At 42.2% G+C, this 15,147-nt stretch overlaps 1 protein-coding gene across 1 annotated transcript in view; it reads right to left on the reverse strand.

Moving 5' to 3' along the window:
- The window catches only part of DCDC2C (doublecortin domain containing 2C), a 141,453-nt gene that overhangs the window by 41,096 nt on the left and 85,210 nt on the right, over nucleotides 1-15,147 (reverse strand). Inside the window, exon 10 of the mRNA XM_011960983.1 lies at nucleotides 10,591-10,632. Within this exon, the coding sequence (XP_011816373.1) occupies nucleotides 10,591-10,632 (42 nt within the window). The remainder of the gene's footprint in view (nucleotides 1-10,590; nucleotides 10,633-15,147) is intronic.

Below are 15,147 nucleotides of genomic sequence, written 5' to 3' on the forward strand. Positions count from 1 at the left end.
GACTACAGGCGCCCGCCATCTCGCCCGGCTAGTTTTTCATATTTTTTTTTTTTTTAGTAGAGACGGGGTTTCACTGTGTTAGCCAGGATGGTCTCGATCTCCTGACTTCGTGATCCGCCCGTCTCGGCCTCCCAAAGTGCTGGGATTACAGGCGTGAGCCACCGCGCCCGGCCCGAGATGTTTTTCTTCTTAATTTCTGATTCATAAACATTAAGAAATGTGTTCTACTTCTAATATTTTCTCTTGTCATTTCTCAAACAATGACAACAGCTAATGATGACTGAGTTCTTCCTTTGTGCCCCGCACTCACCATGGATTCATCTTATGCACCCCTCCCAGTAGCCCTTCAGGGTGCTGTCACCCTTGCAGAAGAATGAGAAAGCCATGGCCTGGGACAGGTTACGTACTTAGGTCACACAGCCAAGGAGCAGCACAGACCTGCTCTCGCCCTGCTCTGCAACACCTCTGCCCACAACCTGGTACTCTGGGATATCAGCAGGAGCTTGAGGAACTCCTCCTTCAGTGAGTCCTGCTGGGATGCAAGACCGCTGATGAAAGTGAACTGCTTTTGTTCTGTGAACATAAACGCTATCACCACCATCCTCGTCTTATGCACAACTTCCCAAAAGGTGGTCATGGATCCCTGGGCGTCTGTGGAACCTTCCAGGGATCAGTGAGGTCGAAACTATGCTCATGATAGTACTAAGAGTCATTTGCCTCTTTCCCTGTGTGGCATTTGCATTGATGCTACAAAAACAATGGCAGGTAAAGCTACGGGCGCCTGAGGACTAATCAAAGCCCCTGCTCCCAGCTGTACTCACTGCCGCCAAATCACTCACTTCAACACACTTGCAGCGTTTGAGAAAATGCCAATGTCACCTCAAATGTCCTTCATGAAGGAATGAAAATTATGAATGTTATTCAACACTGACCTTGAGCACACGACCTTTGTAATATCCTGTGTAAGGAAATGAGAAGAACTCATGAAGCACTTCTGGTATGCATTGAAGCCAACAATTATCTCAAGAAAAAGCACTAATGTGATTGTGCACATTGCAAGCTGAACTAGACACTTGTTTCATGGAACTATTTCACTTGAAAGAATAAGTAACCTACAAACTATAGTTACTAATTCTTGGGTGGTTGGCAGGCATTTTCTCAGAATGAGGTTGTTATGTTCACAAAAGCAACTGAGAGTATTTGGGTTGAGCAATAAAATTTGAGCATTCAAAAAACTTCAAATTTTCAAAACATGCATGTGTGTTTGACAGTGTCCCAATCCTGAAAGTCTTTTCTAAAGATGTTGATGAAAATATTAATGCACGTGATTTTTTAAATATTGTATAATTAAATGTGTCATACATTTGCATAACTCATTGAACATTGCATAACTCAGTGAACCAATATTTTCCAAATGACCAATGCATCATGTTGCAAAATACTGCATGGGTAAAAATGCATTCAAAGTGCAGAATATAATAATAGATTTTAATGTAACAGGGAATAAAAAGTTCATTGATATGGGTTCTGATTCCACATTGTAACTAACGTTTAAGAAACTATCACTTGTCAAGTTTTGGTGTGGTACCAAATAATATCCACAATTATCAACAAAGTCTATGAAAATATTCCTCTCTTTTTCAAGTATATATTTAAGTGAGATTTTTATATATCACAAGCAAAAATAGAAAGATTACATTAAAAATATGCTTCAAGCCCCCTTGCCCATGACCTGGCCTCTACCCCTACATCCACCACCTTTCTGCACAGCCTCTTGTCTCTGAGGAGAGCAGCAGTCTAGATGCAGTGACCTGGTCTACACCTTGCTGCGTCTCATTGTGTCTGAACCTGGCATAGAGTGTGGCATGCCTGATAGGCACTGGATGCCTGTTATTTGGAATTCATTGAAAGCATTTCTATTGTAAGAGAGAAATGACTAAATATTTTAAAATTATAGTATTGATATTAGCAAAAAGATGCTTCCATTTCCCCTCCACTCATACAAAAGCACTGGAGAGGAATAATTTCCAGTGGTGTTTCTGGCTCAGAATTGTAAGATCCCACAGACTCAGTCCATTCTGCTGATGGACGGCGGGACAGGGAGCCAGCCCGTCTGGCACAGGCGCATTTGTCAGCTGCAGGTGCACAGAGTATGTGACACATATTTGGACAGCAGTGACAAAGTCATGTGGCAAGAACGCTGCACAGGCTTCAGGTGCAGAAGGCAGCAATGAAGGACGTTTAGGAGCATTTTTGCCCATCCCAACTATACAGACGGCTTGTTAAGTTCATACGCAATCTGTGCCTACAATATTTACCAATTTGTGAAATGTATTCTTAAGTGTAAGTCAAGGTGTAAATTTGCATTTGGGTATTCTACAACTTTTTTTAAGGCCTGTCTTTTTCTACTTATTTATTTACAAGCAGAAAATGTGAGTTTGTATTTATGGAACTCTTTTTTGCAACGCCATGGATGCCCCTCCTTCAAAGATCAATGAAGACAAATCCTGAAGATGAACAAACAAGAAACAAATGCCTTGCCTTAAACGGAAATTATATGGCCTTATGGATGGAATCTCCATGCAGTCTGAACAGTGAATCTCAGTTCAGAATCACAAATCCCAGCTGCTTCTCACACTGGCTTTCTCTTGGGGAAAAGCTGCCAGGTTCCCTGAAGATATGAAGAAAAAAGGCCCCTGAACAATCTCATTTGTCAATTCAAAGTGCCTGTGGACTTTCAAGCCCCTTTCATCTTCACGTTTGATTTTCTTTCCTTAAATTACTCATCGGAGAAGACACATTTTTCTCCAAAATATGGCTGTCAATTTAGGGTAACCAAGTAATAAATTCCCCTAAAAGGACCTTCGCAGAGTGTGGTGTAGGCAGCCAATAAGGATTTCTCATTAAGCCTTCCCAGAAATGAAAATTTGAAATGTTACTTTTTGTGTCCAAAATTTATATTTACAACCATGTCTATGTTACCAAAACCTAAACTCCAGCTTGTTTGGTACCTTGCAGAAACATCATAAATTGACTATATGTACAATTATAATTTGAAATAATTCATATATTTTAAAAGTTACAGATAGCATCTCTGTAACTCATGGGGAAAACCAAGTAAATACAATAAAATGCTTTCTTTTTGTGACTACAATGGCTTGTGCCTTATGTGGTCATATTTTAATAAACACCCACCAACCTGAGGCCAAGAGAAGTGGGACAAGGGGCCACTCATGGAGAACAGAAATGGAATCTGAAGCTCCAGACGCCAGGGGCTGGATGCACAGCTCAGAGAAGACCATCCAGCTGAACTAGCAGGGGCTGTTTCTGTTTTCTCTGGGGCCTATTCCTGCTGCTTAGGCATTATAAGGCAGGCATCAAGTTCTAGGAACTACTTTAATGTCCTCTCACCCCATGGGAGATACCTACACTGACACTTTTAATTAAGAGTTTGCTCACAGCAAAATCCCATCGCTGTTCTTTGTCTAGGTCATAGCAGATGTCCCAAAGTAAGAATTCTGTCTATCTGCTTAAAACCAATTTTTTGTAACAGATGATATTGTGGATAACTGGTGAATTTTTAAAAAAATGAACTAATAAATGAATGACCCAACAAAGGCTACTGAGGAATTGGGTGCTTCCTGAACACCCACTTCATCTCATCTCCTTTCCTTTTTACTGTCAAGGTCAAAAATAAGTTAGAACATATCAGAGGGGCAGAGAATGCCCTGTGGCGGTGTGTCATGAGAGCACTGCCTGGATCCTGCAGTCTGTCCAGAGGGCAGCTTGGAGGGGAAGACATTCTGCCAGTGGGAGAGGAGGAAGGGCGCTGGCCCAGCCTAGGCATGACGTCCAGGCCACTGCAACCACCACAGTGCTGGAGAGGTGTGAGGGTCATCAGGCCCCCAGGGGAGCTGGGAAGCAAATCTAAGTCCACTGGGGAGAGGGAAAGAGGATGAAAATTTGAGTCCTCAGCCTAGCAACCAGGAGGAAAGTAGGGAAGTTTCCAAGATGGAAAGCAAGGTGGCAAAAACTGACCTGCATCCGCTGATCTTTGTTCACTTGCTACCTCTCCAAGCTAGACTGGAACCATTTCATTTCCTTCTTCAGGACCCAAGTTATGATTTCTAAAATTGTCATGAATACAACAAAAGTGTTTCCACGGAGCCCACCATATGAAAAGGCAGATTGGTTCATCCATGACTGTCTCTTATAAAATGCCAATGCAATACCTTGTGTTTTATTAATGAAGGGCATTGCCCAGAGCATCTTTTCTGTTTTTAAGTGAAAATCTTTCTTCTATTATTTGAGTCCAAATGAATCTCCTATATAGAGAGGGATAGAGGGATCCAAGTTTTCTACTTCTAGAATGACATAATTTTTTTTTTTTTTTTGAGATGGAGTCTTGCTCTGTCACCCAGGCTGGAGTGCAGTGGTGTGATCTCGGCTCACTGCAAGCTCCGCCTCCTGGGTTCATGCCATTCTCCTGCCTCAGCATCCTGCATAGCTGGGACTACAGGCACCCGCCACCACGCCCGGCTAATTTTTTTTATATTTTTGGTAGAGACGGGGTTTCACGGTGTTAGCCAGCATGGTCTCGATCTCCTGACCTCATGATCCACCCGCCTTGGCCTCCCAAAGTGCTGGGATTACGGGTGTGAGCCACCGCGCCTGGCCTAGAACCACATAATTTTCTAAAAGTTTTATTGCTTAATATTTCACCACAACCCCACTTAGTATTACTGATGACCTTATACTTCATTTTTGAGACTCCAATGTTGATCGCTATTGACCTTGTCTCTTAGAGAAGCAATAAAAGACTCAGCTGTGGTGATGGAGTGGTATCAACATAATAAAGAGAAAAAACAGTAAAGATACGGGGCAGGCAATGAATTTTAAAAATCAATTAATGAATCAATGCCATTTTCATTTTGTCACAAAAATCCTGAGTCAGAGACAATGCTGGATCCTGATTTTATTGGCATTTCTGGCAATGTTAATTAAATGAAAACCCTCCACTGATTGACTGAGAATGCACACAAGGAAAGGAGATGACTGTTATGGATTTGTGGATGCACATCACTTCAGTAAGACGCTGAAAAGGTGTTTTCATCAGTAGCTGCAGGCGATGGAAAATGGCTGATGTTCTGAGCTTAGCACATCTTAAGCATGTTAAATCATTTAAATATTGTTTATGTCAATTGATGTAAACCACTACTTTGATCATTTAAAGAGGCTGCACTGTTTTATCACTTGTCTAATAGCTAGTAGCACATCAACTACTCACTTTTTTCACCTGATCTCATCTGGGGCATTCTGGGTAAACACTGGCAGAAGGCGCACAGTTTCTCAGCTTCCGCGGAAGACCTATCTCCTTCAAGACCCTTCGTCAGTCTGGTGGATTTCAATCCTCAATGAATTTCTAAGCACACTATGATTTGGGGTGCAGTCATAAAGACAAGAAGATTAAAAAGCAAACTAGACATGATTCTCTTTTTGTGGTAGGAAAACAAGCACACAGCAGCACATAACGTTAATCAATCATAGATAAGTCCTGTTCTATAACTACTGTTCTGAAGTTACCCACTGTGTTCTATTTTCTTATGTTCTTGTCATTCTGACTCCACCCAAAGTCAAAAATTTCCTAGTTTTCAACAACATGAAATATCAAAGCCTAAAAGCTACAAGAGGATCAAATCTCTCTTTCTTTAATCCTAGAAGGCCCAGGCTTAGTTAAGAAATTTTGAGGCTGGGCGCGGTGGCTCAAGCCTGTAATCCCAGCACTTTGGGAGGCCGAGACGGGCGGATCACGAGGTCAGGAGATCGAGACCATCCTGGCTAACACGGTGAAACCCCGTCTCTACTAAAAAATACAAAAAACTAGCTGGGCGAGGTGGCGGGCGCCTGTAGTCCCAGCTACTCCAGAGGCTGAGGCGGGAGAATGGCGTAAACCCGGGAGGCGGAGCTTGCAGTGAGCTGAGATCCGGCCACTGCACTCCAGCCTGGGCTACAGAGCAAGACTCCGTCTCAAAAAAAAAAAAAAAAAAAAGAAAGAAATTTTGAGCAACGAGTACCCCTGGACAGGGAAGGAGGAGACATAGAAGCAGAGGATGTTCTCCATACATACAGAAATGAACATTTAACAGGAAAAAAAGTAACCATCCAATGGAGAGTTGTTGAAAACTTGAATGCAAACACAAAATCGCTTGGGGGATAATTGGAAAAAGGCAAAGTATTTGGAAATGACATGATTATAATAGCATGCTTCCTGAAGGCTGAGAGCATTAAGAGATGACCAGAATGAGTAACTGCTTCTTGAAAGAGGTGACTCACAGAACAATTAGAGGCATGGCATTAGAAAAAGAGTGAAGGATCAAGTCATAAATATAAATAAATACAGTATAAAGTTGAGCAACGATGAGAATTGGTACTATTTACTGTACGGCATTTCTTCAAGAGAAGCACAGGAGCCAGTCCTCAGTTCAAAGGAAGTCTGGAAATCAGGGCAGGAAAAGGGTCTCTAGATTCCACACGGAGTTTTGCATGGTGCTTGGCAGTTTTTCACTCTTGTTTCTCCAATAGGCTAAAATATAAATGCTTCAAGGGCAGACAAAACCCACTATTTTTCTATCACATTGAAAACAAGTGGCCAGGCAGAGTGGCTCACGTCTGTAATCCCAGCACTCTGGGAGGCCCAGGTGGGTGGATCACTTGAGGTCAGGAGTTCAAGATCAACCTGGCCAACATGGTGAAACCTCTCTACTAAAAATACAAGAAAAAAAAAAGTTAGCTGTGTGTGGTGGCACACATGCCATGCCTGTAATCCCAGCTACTCAGTTAGCTGAAGCATGAGATCTTTTGAACGTGGGAGGCGGAGCCTGCAGGTGACAGAAGAAGACCCTGTCTCAGAAAAAGAAAGAGAGAGAGAGAGAGGGTTGGGGGGAGGAAGGGAGGGAAGGCAGGAAGGCAGGAAGGGAGGAAGGGAGGGAAGGAAGAGAGGAAAAGAAGGAAGGAAGGGAAACAGAAGAAAGGAAGAAAAACATTTAACAAAGGATGTGAACAGGCTTTGAATGTTGCCTCCAACATGTATTTAAAAGGACTTTGCTTTGATATGATCATGCATAACACTGTCATGAAACTTACAAAGTACTCCTTTCAAAGGTGATAGACCATTTCACAAATCGATGACTATAAATACTAAAAATCTTAGGTACTTTTTTTTTAAACTAATAGCACATTTATTGTTGATCAAAATTATACTTGATTTTTGGAGCCTTTGGGGAAAAAAAGGTCACAATTATCTTCTCATACACGTTGCACCTGGAACTTGTCACTACAGCATCCTGTCGTGCTGCTTGGCCGTCGGAAGTGATCGATATGTTCATATTATAATCTATGATGTGAAAACAGCAAACTGCACACCCGGTGTATTCTGAATGCTCTTTGTTGCTGTCATATTTCAGAAAGTTACTATCTGTCCAATACAGGATGGAAGTAGAATAGTTCAACACCTAGATTCATGATTTAAAATTGTAGTTTACATTTTAAAATCTATCAGTGGATAAATTATTCAATCTGTTTACTTTTCTTCTCTTAAATCTATTTCTCACTATCGTCAAAAAAAATAGCCAATGAGAAATCAAATTGAACATTTGTTGCTGAAGAAAAAATGAAACTTCCTTTTTAAATTCTGATTTGAGATCAAATACTCAGAGCAGATGACATCCAGGAAGCCACACTTGCAACACAGCTCTGGGAAAATTCCTCCTAAGTCCATGATGCCTGTTGTTTTGTTGTTGCTGTTTTTAAAGTGAATGACAGCTCTGCTCAAAAACGTTTAAATCTATTTCAAATAAATAAAATCAACATTCTGAAGTATACTGAGAAAAAAAACCTAAAATGTTGAAAATATCCTCAATACTGATTCATAGTATTTCTTAAAATAGAATTTTCTATTATTTGACAAGTTCTGACCCTCTTAATACTCTATACAAAAAGTAAACTTAAAATAGAAAACAGTCCTGAAGATCATGCACAAAAGTGAGAACAGACTCTGAGCAGAGGAATTCAGGGTTTTCACTTCCTCATTTTTTCTTATCTGCATTTTCTAATAAGTCTACAACCAACATAAATTGTTTATAGTTTAACAAAGTATTAAGTTTTAAACTAGTGTGAGGTATCAGAGGAGAAAATTTCATTTAAAAATATAATTAATAGGCCGGGCGCGGTGGCTCACGCCTGTAATCCCAGCACTTTGGGAGGCCGAGGCGGGCAGATCACGAGGTCAGGAGATGGAGACCATCCTGGCTAACATGGTGAAACCCCGTCTCTACTAAAAATACAAAAAGTTAGCCCGCGTGGTGGTGGGCACCTGTAGTCCCAGCTACTTGGGAGGCTGAGGCAGGAGAATCGCTTGAACCCGGGAGGCGGAGCTTGCAGTGAGCCAAGACAGTGCCACTGCACTCCAGCCTGGGCGACAGAGAGAGATTCCATTTCAAAAAAAAAAAAAATATATATATACACACACACACACACACACACACACACACACACACACACACACACATATATAATGTCTACTGTAAGGCATTGCGCATGCCTGACGCTGAGAAAAGTGTAAATATGAGTAAAATCTCATTCCTTCTTTCAAAGACTTTAGACCTTCATTGGAGTCATGATTAAATTACAGAATAATAGTAACAACAGTAGATAGCATTTATCCCCAGACCACTGAGTAAGGCACTTTTAAATACTTTTAATCTTTACACTCACTTCGCAAGTTGGAAATTATCTCAGTTTCACAGATAAGGAAACCAAGCCTCGGAGAAATGAACCTATCTGCGCACAGTCTGCACGCGGCCAGATTCACATTCTTTTCGTTCCATTGCGCTTGGTAAAATATTCCCTTTAAAAGAGTAACGTGTATGCCAAACAAGTGATAAATGCTCCAAAGAATTACTTGGCATTCAAACCAGATATGATTTATGCTTACAGGGACATCGCTATGAACACACATTATTGTTTCCCAATCATGTGCGGTTAGGTTGGCTGTAGAGAGTTCCAGAGGATGGAATGCCACATAACAAAATGGATTACACTGATTTTAACAAGGGAGTTAAGAGTGGGGAAAACCAAGTGTCTAATTTCAAGCTGAGGAACAAAAACTTTCATTATCTAGCTCAAATACAAATAATATAAACACCATTTTAAACAGAGATATGCTACACTTTTCAGGAACTTTCCAAACCATTGTCTCATTGATTCTTGAAAAGTAAAGTAAGCAAACCTATAAACATGTAAAATGATTGTTGACTGAATCAATCAAGTTACCTAACAAAGGACACCTAGCAAGTTAGTGGGAAAGCTGAAACAGGAATTTAGTGCTCTTCCAGCCACAAGGCTGCCTGCACATCCACACAGAGGCTCCATACATGGGCAGGACACACCCACATGAAAGGCTCCACGCACAGGCGGGACACACCTGCATGAGAGGCTCACTGCACGATGGGGACACACCCATACCAGAGGCTCCGTGCATGGGCAGGACACAACTCACACGTGTTCCCCTCCCCCATAATATGGTCAGGAATATTTTGCAAGTCAGCTATTGCTAATAATAAGAATAAAAGTAGTAATGCTAAGCAGACTTTACGCATATTCTCTCCTGGAGGTTGATTTTGTTATAAACAAGCGGACAGATAAACTTTGAATAGAGGAGGAAACTGAGGCAATCAGGTTTTAAGGAGTGTTCCCGAAGCCACACATCTGGCAGGTACTGGAGCAGTCAAAGCCAGGCGGAGCCGATTCAAGTCCCCGAGGTGTGCAGACGCTGGCTTCGGTTAGGTTAACCTCCCAAGTGTCATCACTCAGGGCTCACATCCTTTGCGGAGTGCTGAGGAGTCTAGGAAAACTACAGACTAAATAAATGAAACTTGACACACTCAGACAAAAATCACTATCATCACTTAGTCATCTACCAACTTAGGATGAGAACTCAGTCCTGCTGAGGACAGAGCTATCGCTGACGGCAGGGAGAGCAGCGCTTCTAGAGGGAAGCCCCTTCCGCTGCCAGGTGAGGTCTGCTGCCAGGTGTGGTCCCCGGCCCAGTTACACATCCGCTTTCCCCAGGGCTGTGAGTCCCCCACTCCCTTGTGCTCGCCAGGCAAGCACATTCATCCTTAGCTTCATGGCTGGCGTCTGAAGGTGCAGCTTTTATGACTGCCTGGAAAACCTAAGTGAGTGACTACAGGTGTAGCTGGCAGATAATTCACACGTGTTTTCCAGGTCTTCCAGGCAGTCATAAATGCTGCACCTTCAGACGCCAGCCACACACTGCCCTACAGCACTTTTCACTCCTGGTTCTTACTTGCCTTTCCCAAGGATCCATCCACCTATGTGAAAGGCCGTGATTTGCTTCTTTCCCTCCAAGTTGGTTTTCTAACTCTGGAAAACAGAGCTACGGTGTATGACAGAGGCAAAAAAGTTATATTCCTAAAAAGCACCTGACAAGATTTGGGGATCCGTGGATTCTCTTGTTAGGTCTGTCTTCAGAGTAGAAAACGCAAAACTACAGTATTTGTTGATACAAACCTTTCTTTCAACGTCTTCACAAAGCCTTGCATATTCTGTATCCTAGTATTAAAAAGTAAATATAGGAATCAACTATCGCAAGACGGATGTTGTAAAATAAATCCTCAATCTCCCCCGCCTCTACTCCGCTTCTCGGGGAGGTCAAATTCTTTCTCATAAACATCATTCAGCAGCTTGGCATAAAGCCTCAAGCCTCATCCTCACTATCGACTCGCGGCTCTGTCCCTCCTACTTCCTTCCATTTTGTTTCCCATTCTAAATTCTTTGTTTTTATGTACATCTTTTTGATCGTTCTTATGCAAAAGGCAGCATGTCATACCTGTATTCTCTGTGGCACTTTGATTTTTTTCCACTTAATATAACATCTTGGAGCTCCCATCCTTCAGCTGTATGCGTCTATCTAATTATTTTCACAGCTGTATTGTATCCCATTCTACTGGTAAAACACTAGTTAATCAACCAACCCTGTGGATGAGCATTGCATTTGTTTCTATTAATAGTCATAAATATACTGTAATATATTAATATTTGTATATTAACATAACATGCACAGGATGCTCTTGGAGGAAGAGAAAATCATCACCCCAAAATCAGAGCCCATCTCCCTCTCCCTCTTCCTGTCCTTCTCTCTCTTTATTGAATGTTAATATAACAAATATTAATAGTTGTTAATTAATATATTTGTAAGATATTCCTATCATAATAATGGTTAAAAAATGTGCGGAAGATATTCCTAGCTATGATAATAATGGTTTAAGAAAAGTACGGGTTTAAGTTTAACAGAAAGAGAAAAACTCTTTTCCAAAGGCTGCATTGATTCATACATGACGCTAAGAAGCATTGCTGCTTTTCTGCATCTATATTAACATAAAAATATGGTATTCAATTACCTGCAGGAGGGATATTGTAAAACAAATCCCTAATCTGGATTTATTAAGCACTGGACATCATCAATCTGATTTAACAACCAAAAAACCTCATTTTTATTATCTGCATTGCTTTAAGTAGGAATGATATGGACATATTTCCTCATGTCTTTTGGAAATCTGTATTCTTCTCTGTGAATTTCCTGTTTGTCTTCTTTGCCTTTCTTTTTACTGGGCTTTGTGTTAATGATTTATGAGACTTGTGTAAATCAAGAACATTTGATTTGTATTGCAAATACTTTCTTCCTTATTTTGTTTAGCTTTTGACTTCATGAAATTTTCCAAAGAGAAAAGTTTGATTTTCATGTAGATAAACACTAAGGCTTTGGAGATAATTACTTCTGATATAGCCTTTTGAGACTCACTGAATATCCACCTTCATCTTTAGTCCCCTCTACTGGGGCCACGCTCAGCTCCTGCTTGGCCACACTCCAGCCTCAGGCCAGAGGCCTTGCGATGCCCCACGCTGCCTCCACTGCCGCACACTGGTCACCTAATATCTTCCACAGTCTCTATCAAACTCAAGATCAGTTACTCTCGTGTGCAAGGTGATATGAAAGGCACTAAAATGACACTAAAATGAATTAAGCCAAGACTCTTCCTTTAGAAAACGTGAATCACTCAGAAGAGACAGTAGATGTATACAAACAGCTCTAACTAAAGCCAAATTGTGCTTTGGACGGCGTAGAAAGGACAAACAATACCAGTGGAGGTTAGCGGAGGAAGAGATGCACCCTGGAGAAGAAGGATCCAGAGAGCTGTAAGGACGAGGCTGGCTCTGCAGCAAGCCCTGGAAGTGGGTGAGAGCTGGAAAGGCAGAGGTGCAGCCGGCATCGGGCACAGCACCAGAGAGGCCTGAACGTGCACAGGATGCTCTTGGAGGAAGAGAAAATCATCACCCCAAAATCAGAGTCAGTCTCCTGCTCCCTCTTCCTGTCTCTCTCTCTCTTTATTGAATACACAAAATTACCCATGAAATTTTTATACAGCTTTTTCAAAAGTAGGAAACACCTAAATACTATTTAAAAAAATTGATAACAAGGAATCAGAGAAAAACCTGAGCGCCATGATGCCCGACCACTCCTATGCATAACCCTTCTCTAAAGCATCCCTCAGAGCTGGCTACAGACCACACGGAGATACTCTCAAGGATAGGAAGCTCGTGGCATCCTTGGAGAGAGCACTGTGTACATGGCCCATGGATCTATTTTTTTGGCATTGCCATTCATACTTTCCATCTTGCTTCGGAAAGGGATCGAACCTTTTCAAAACCGTTACACATTGCTTTACAAACTTCGCAGGTAGCATAAATTAAAAAGTGCTGCTTGCACATAAGATGTTTTAGAACCAATGAGTCCAAACAAATCAAGCACTAAGAACTGGAGAAGGCCGGGCGAGGTGGCTCACTCCTGTAATCCCAGCACTTTGGGAGGCCAAGGCGGGTGGATCATGAGGTCAGGAGATGGAGACCATCCTGGCTAACACAGTGAAACCCCATCTGTACTAAAAATACAAAAACTTGGCCGGGCGTGGTGGTGGGCGCCTGTAGTCCCAGCTACTCGGGAGGCTGAGGCAGGAGAATGGCGTGAACCCGGGAGGCGGAGCGTGCAGTGAGCCAAGATCACACCACTGCACTCCAGCCTGGGCAACAGAGCAAGACTCCATCTCAAAAATAAAAAATAAAAAAGAAAGAAATGGAGAAAATCCCAGTGTTCCAATGTTAATAACATTCCATTTTTAAGGGTGAAAAAATGTTATTACAGTGCCCAGTATCGTCAGAATTGTTGTATGTATCATTAACACGTTTAAAGTATTCTGAGGATGAGGAAGTGTCATCCAAAAGCACAGTTCTATTTTTGCTTTTGATTGCTCCCACTTCTATGCTATTGACATACATAATTGTAAAATACATGCACCCTGGGCTGCAGCGTGAGCAGGATCCCATCATAATACTTGCATCTGAATAGCTCCTTCAGGCTGGGATTGTTTTAAGTGCTCCAAATGACAACACCGTTGGGGCTAGGCAAAGCACGGAATAGGGAGTTAGCACAGGGCGGGGAGCTGGCACAGAGTGTCGGCGTGAGGAGATGAGAAGGTGTCGGAACTAGACAGTGGCTGTGACTGTGCAACACGGAGAACATGATTAATGCCACTGAATTGCACATTGAAAACAGTTAAATGGCAAATCGTGTTTTTATATGTTACCACAAAAATCATTTGTATTTTACCACAAAAATAACACATCTTTGTGATCAAACATCAGAAATATTTTCTATATATAGTAGTTATTTTTCTTTCCAGACAGGCACTCTCTCTGTCACCCAGGCTGGAGTGGAGTGGCACAATTGTAGCTCACTGCAGCCTCAACCTCCTGGGCTCAAGTGATCCTCTCACCTCGGCCTCCCAAGCTGCTGGGACTGCAGGTGCACACCACTGCATCTGGCTACCTTTTTTTGTTTTGCTAATTTTTTGTAGAAACAGGGTCTCACTATGTTTCCCAGGCTGGTCTCAAACTCCTGGCCTCAAACGATTCTGCTGCCTTAGCCGCCCAAATTGCTAGGATTACAGGCGTGAGCCGCTGTGCCTGAACAATACATATTTATAAATAAAGTTTATAATATGTCTTCTTACAACTTTGCAAGGTAATTAACATTTTACTCCAGGATTACATACTTAAGTAACTTCATCAGAGGCAACTGAAAGCAAATCCGCAGATATTTATTAAACACCCACTGTATATAAGACACTGCATGACACGTAAGATGACAGGGCACAACCTCGGTCTTTGAGGAGGTCAAGCCAGCAATCCTATGCCTAAAAATTTTAATATAATCAATATCAAATAAATGTCATATGATTAATTTGTCACATGAACGTACAAATGAAATGCCAGGTGAACTACAGTTCATTGAGAGCAGGGTTAGCTCACTGTGGCCTATTGGCCAGGAAGGGCTAATTGAGTCCTGCTTCTTTTTAATTGTTATTACAGCTATTATAATGCATATAAAATGCTTGCTCTTCTTGAGCCCTCAAAAACATGGGCCAAATTTTAGGGCCAATTACCTTCAACCCCATGGGTTACTTCACATCAACAAAGCTTTGTTCCAGTCATGTTAGAAGCAAAGACGGAGCTGTTACTTGAGCCATCCTGCACCCCTGGAAGCAGCAGGTAACGCCAACCAAGCAGCGGTATCTACGAGGGACACCGTGTGAAGCCTGACACAGAAAATGCCTCTTCTGGGAAGTTACATATAACCAATATGGTTCACTGGAAGAAGAAAACACAGCCTTTGAAATCGCTCAAAAAGGGTTCCAATCCAAGCCCCATCACCTCCTGCGTGACACCGACAAGCTACCTAAACTCCCCATCTCCTTGTTTTTAATCTTGTTTATTCTGCCTTCCTTAGAGAGCGACTGTGCGGTGGAGACGGGGCCAGGTACATGGGAGCGGCTGCGCAGCGCCTGGTGCACGGTGAAGCTCGGGATGCTTTCGTGTGCTCCCCAGCCCTCCCTGTCCTGTCTCCCGTCATTAATGCTTGGGCAAAAGAGCCAAGGTCTGGCTGTCCCTATCACCTTCTTCCCCAGCAGCTTAGATCCTTGGCCCAGATACCTCCGGTCTAGGTGCTTGGGT

Source organism: Colobus angolensis, unplaced genomic scaffold (assembly GCF_000951035.1).
Source record: "Colobus angolensis palliatus isolate OR3802 unplaced genomic scaffold, Cang.pa_1.0 Scaffold53, whole genome shotgun sequence".
Taxonomy (NCBI): domain Eukaryota; kingdom Metazoa; phylum Chordata; class Mammalia; order Primates; family Cercopithecidae; genus Colobus; species Colobus angolensis.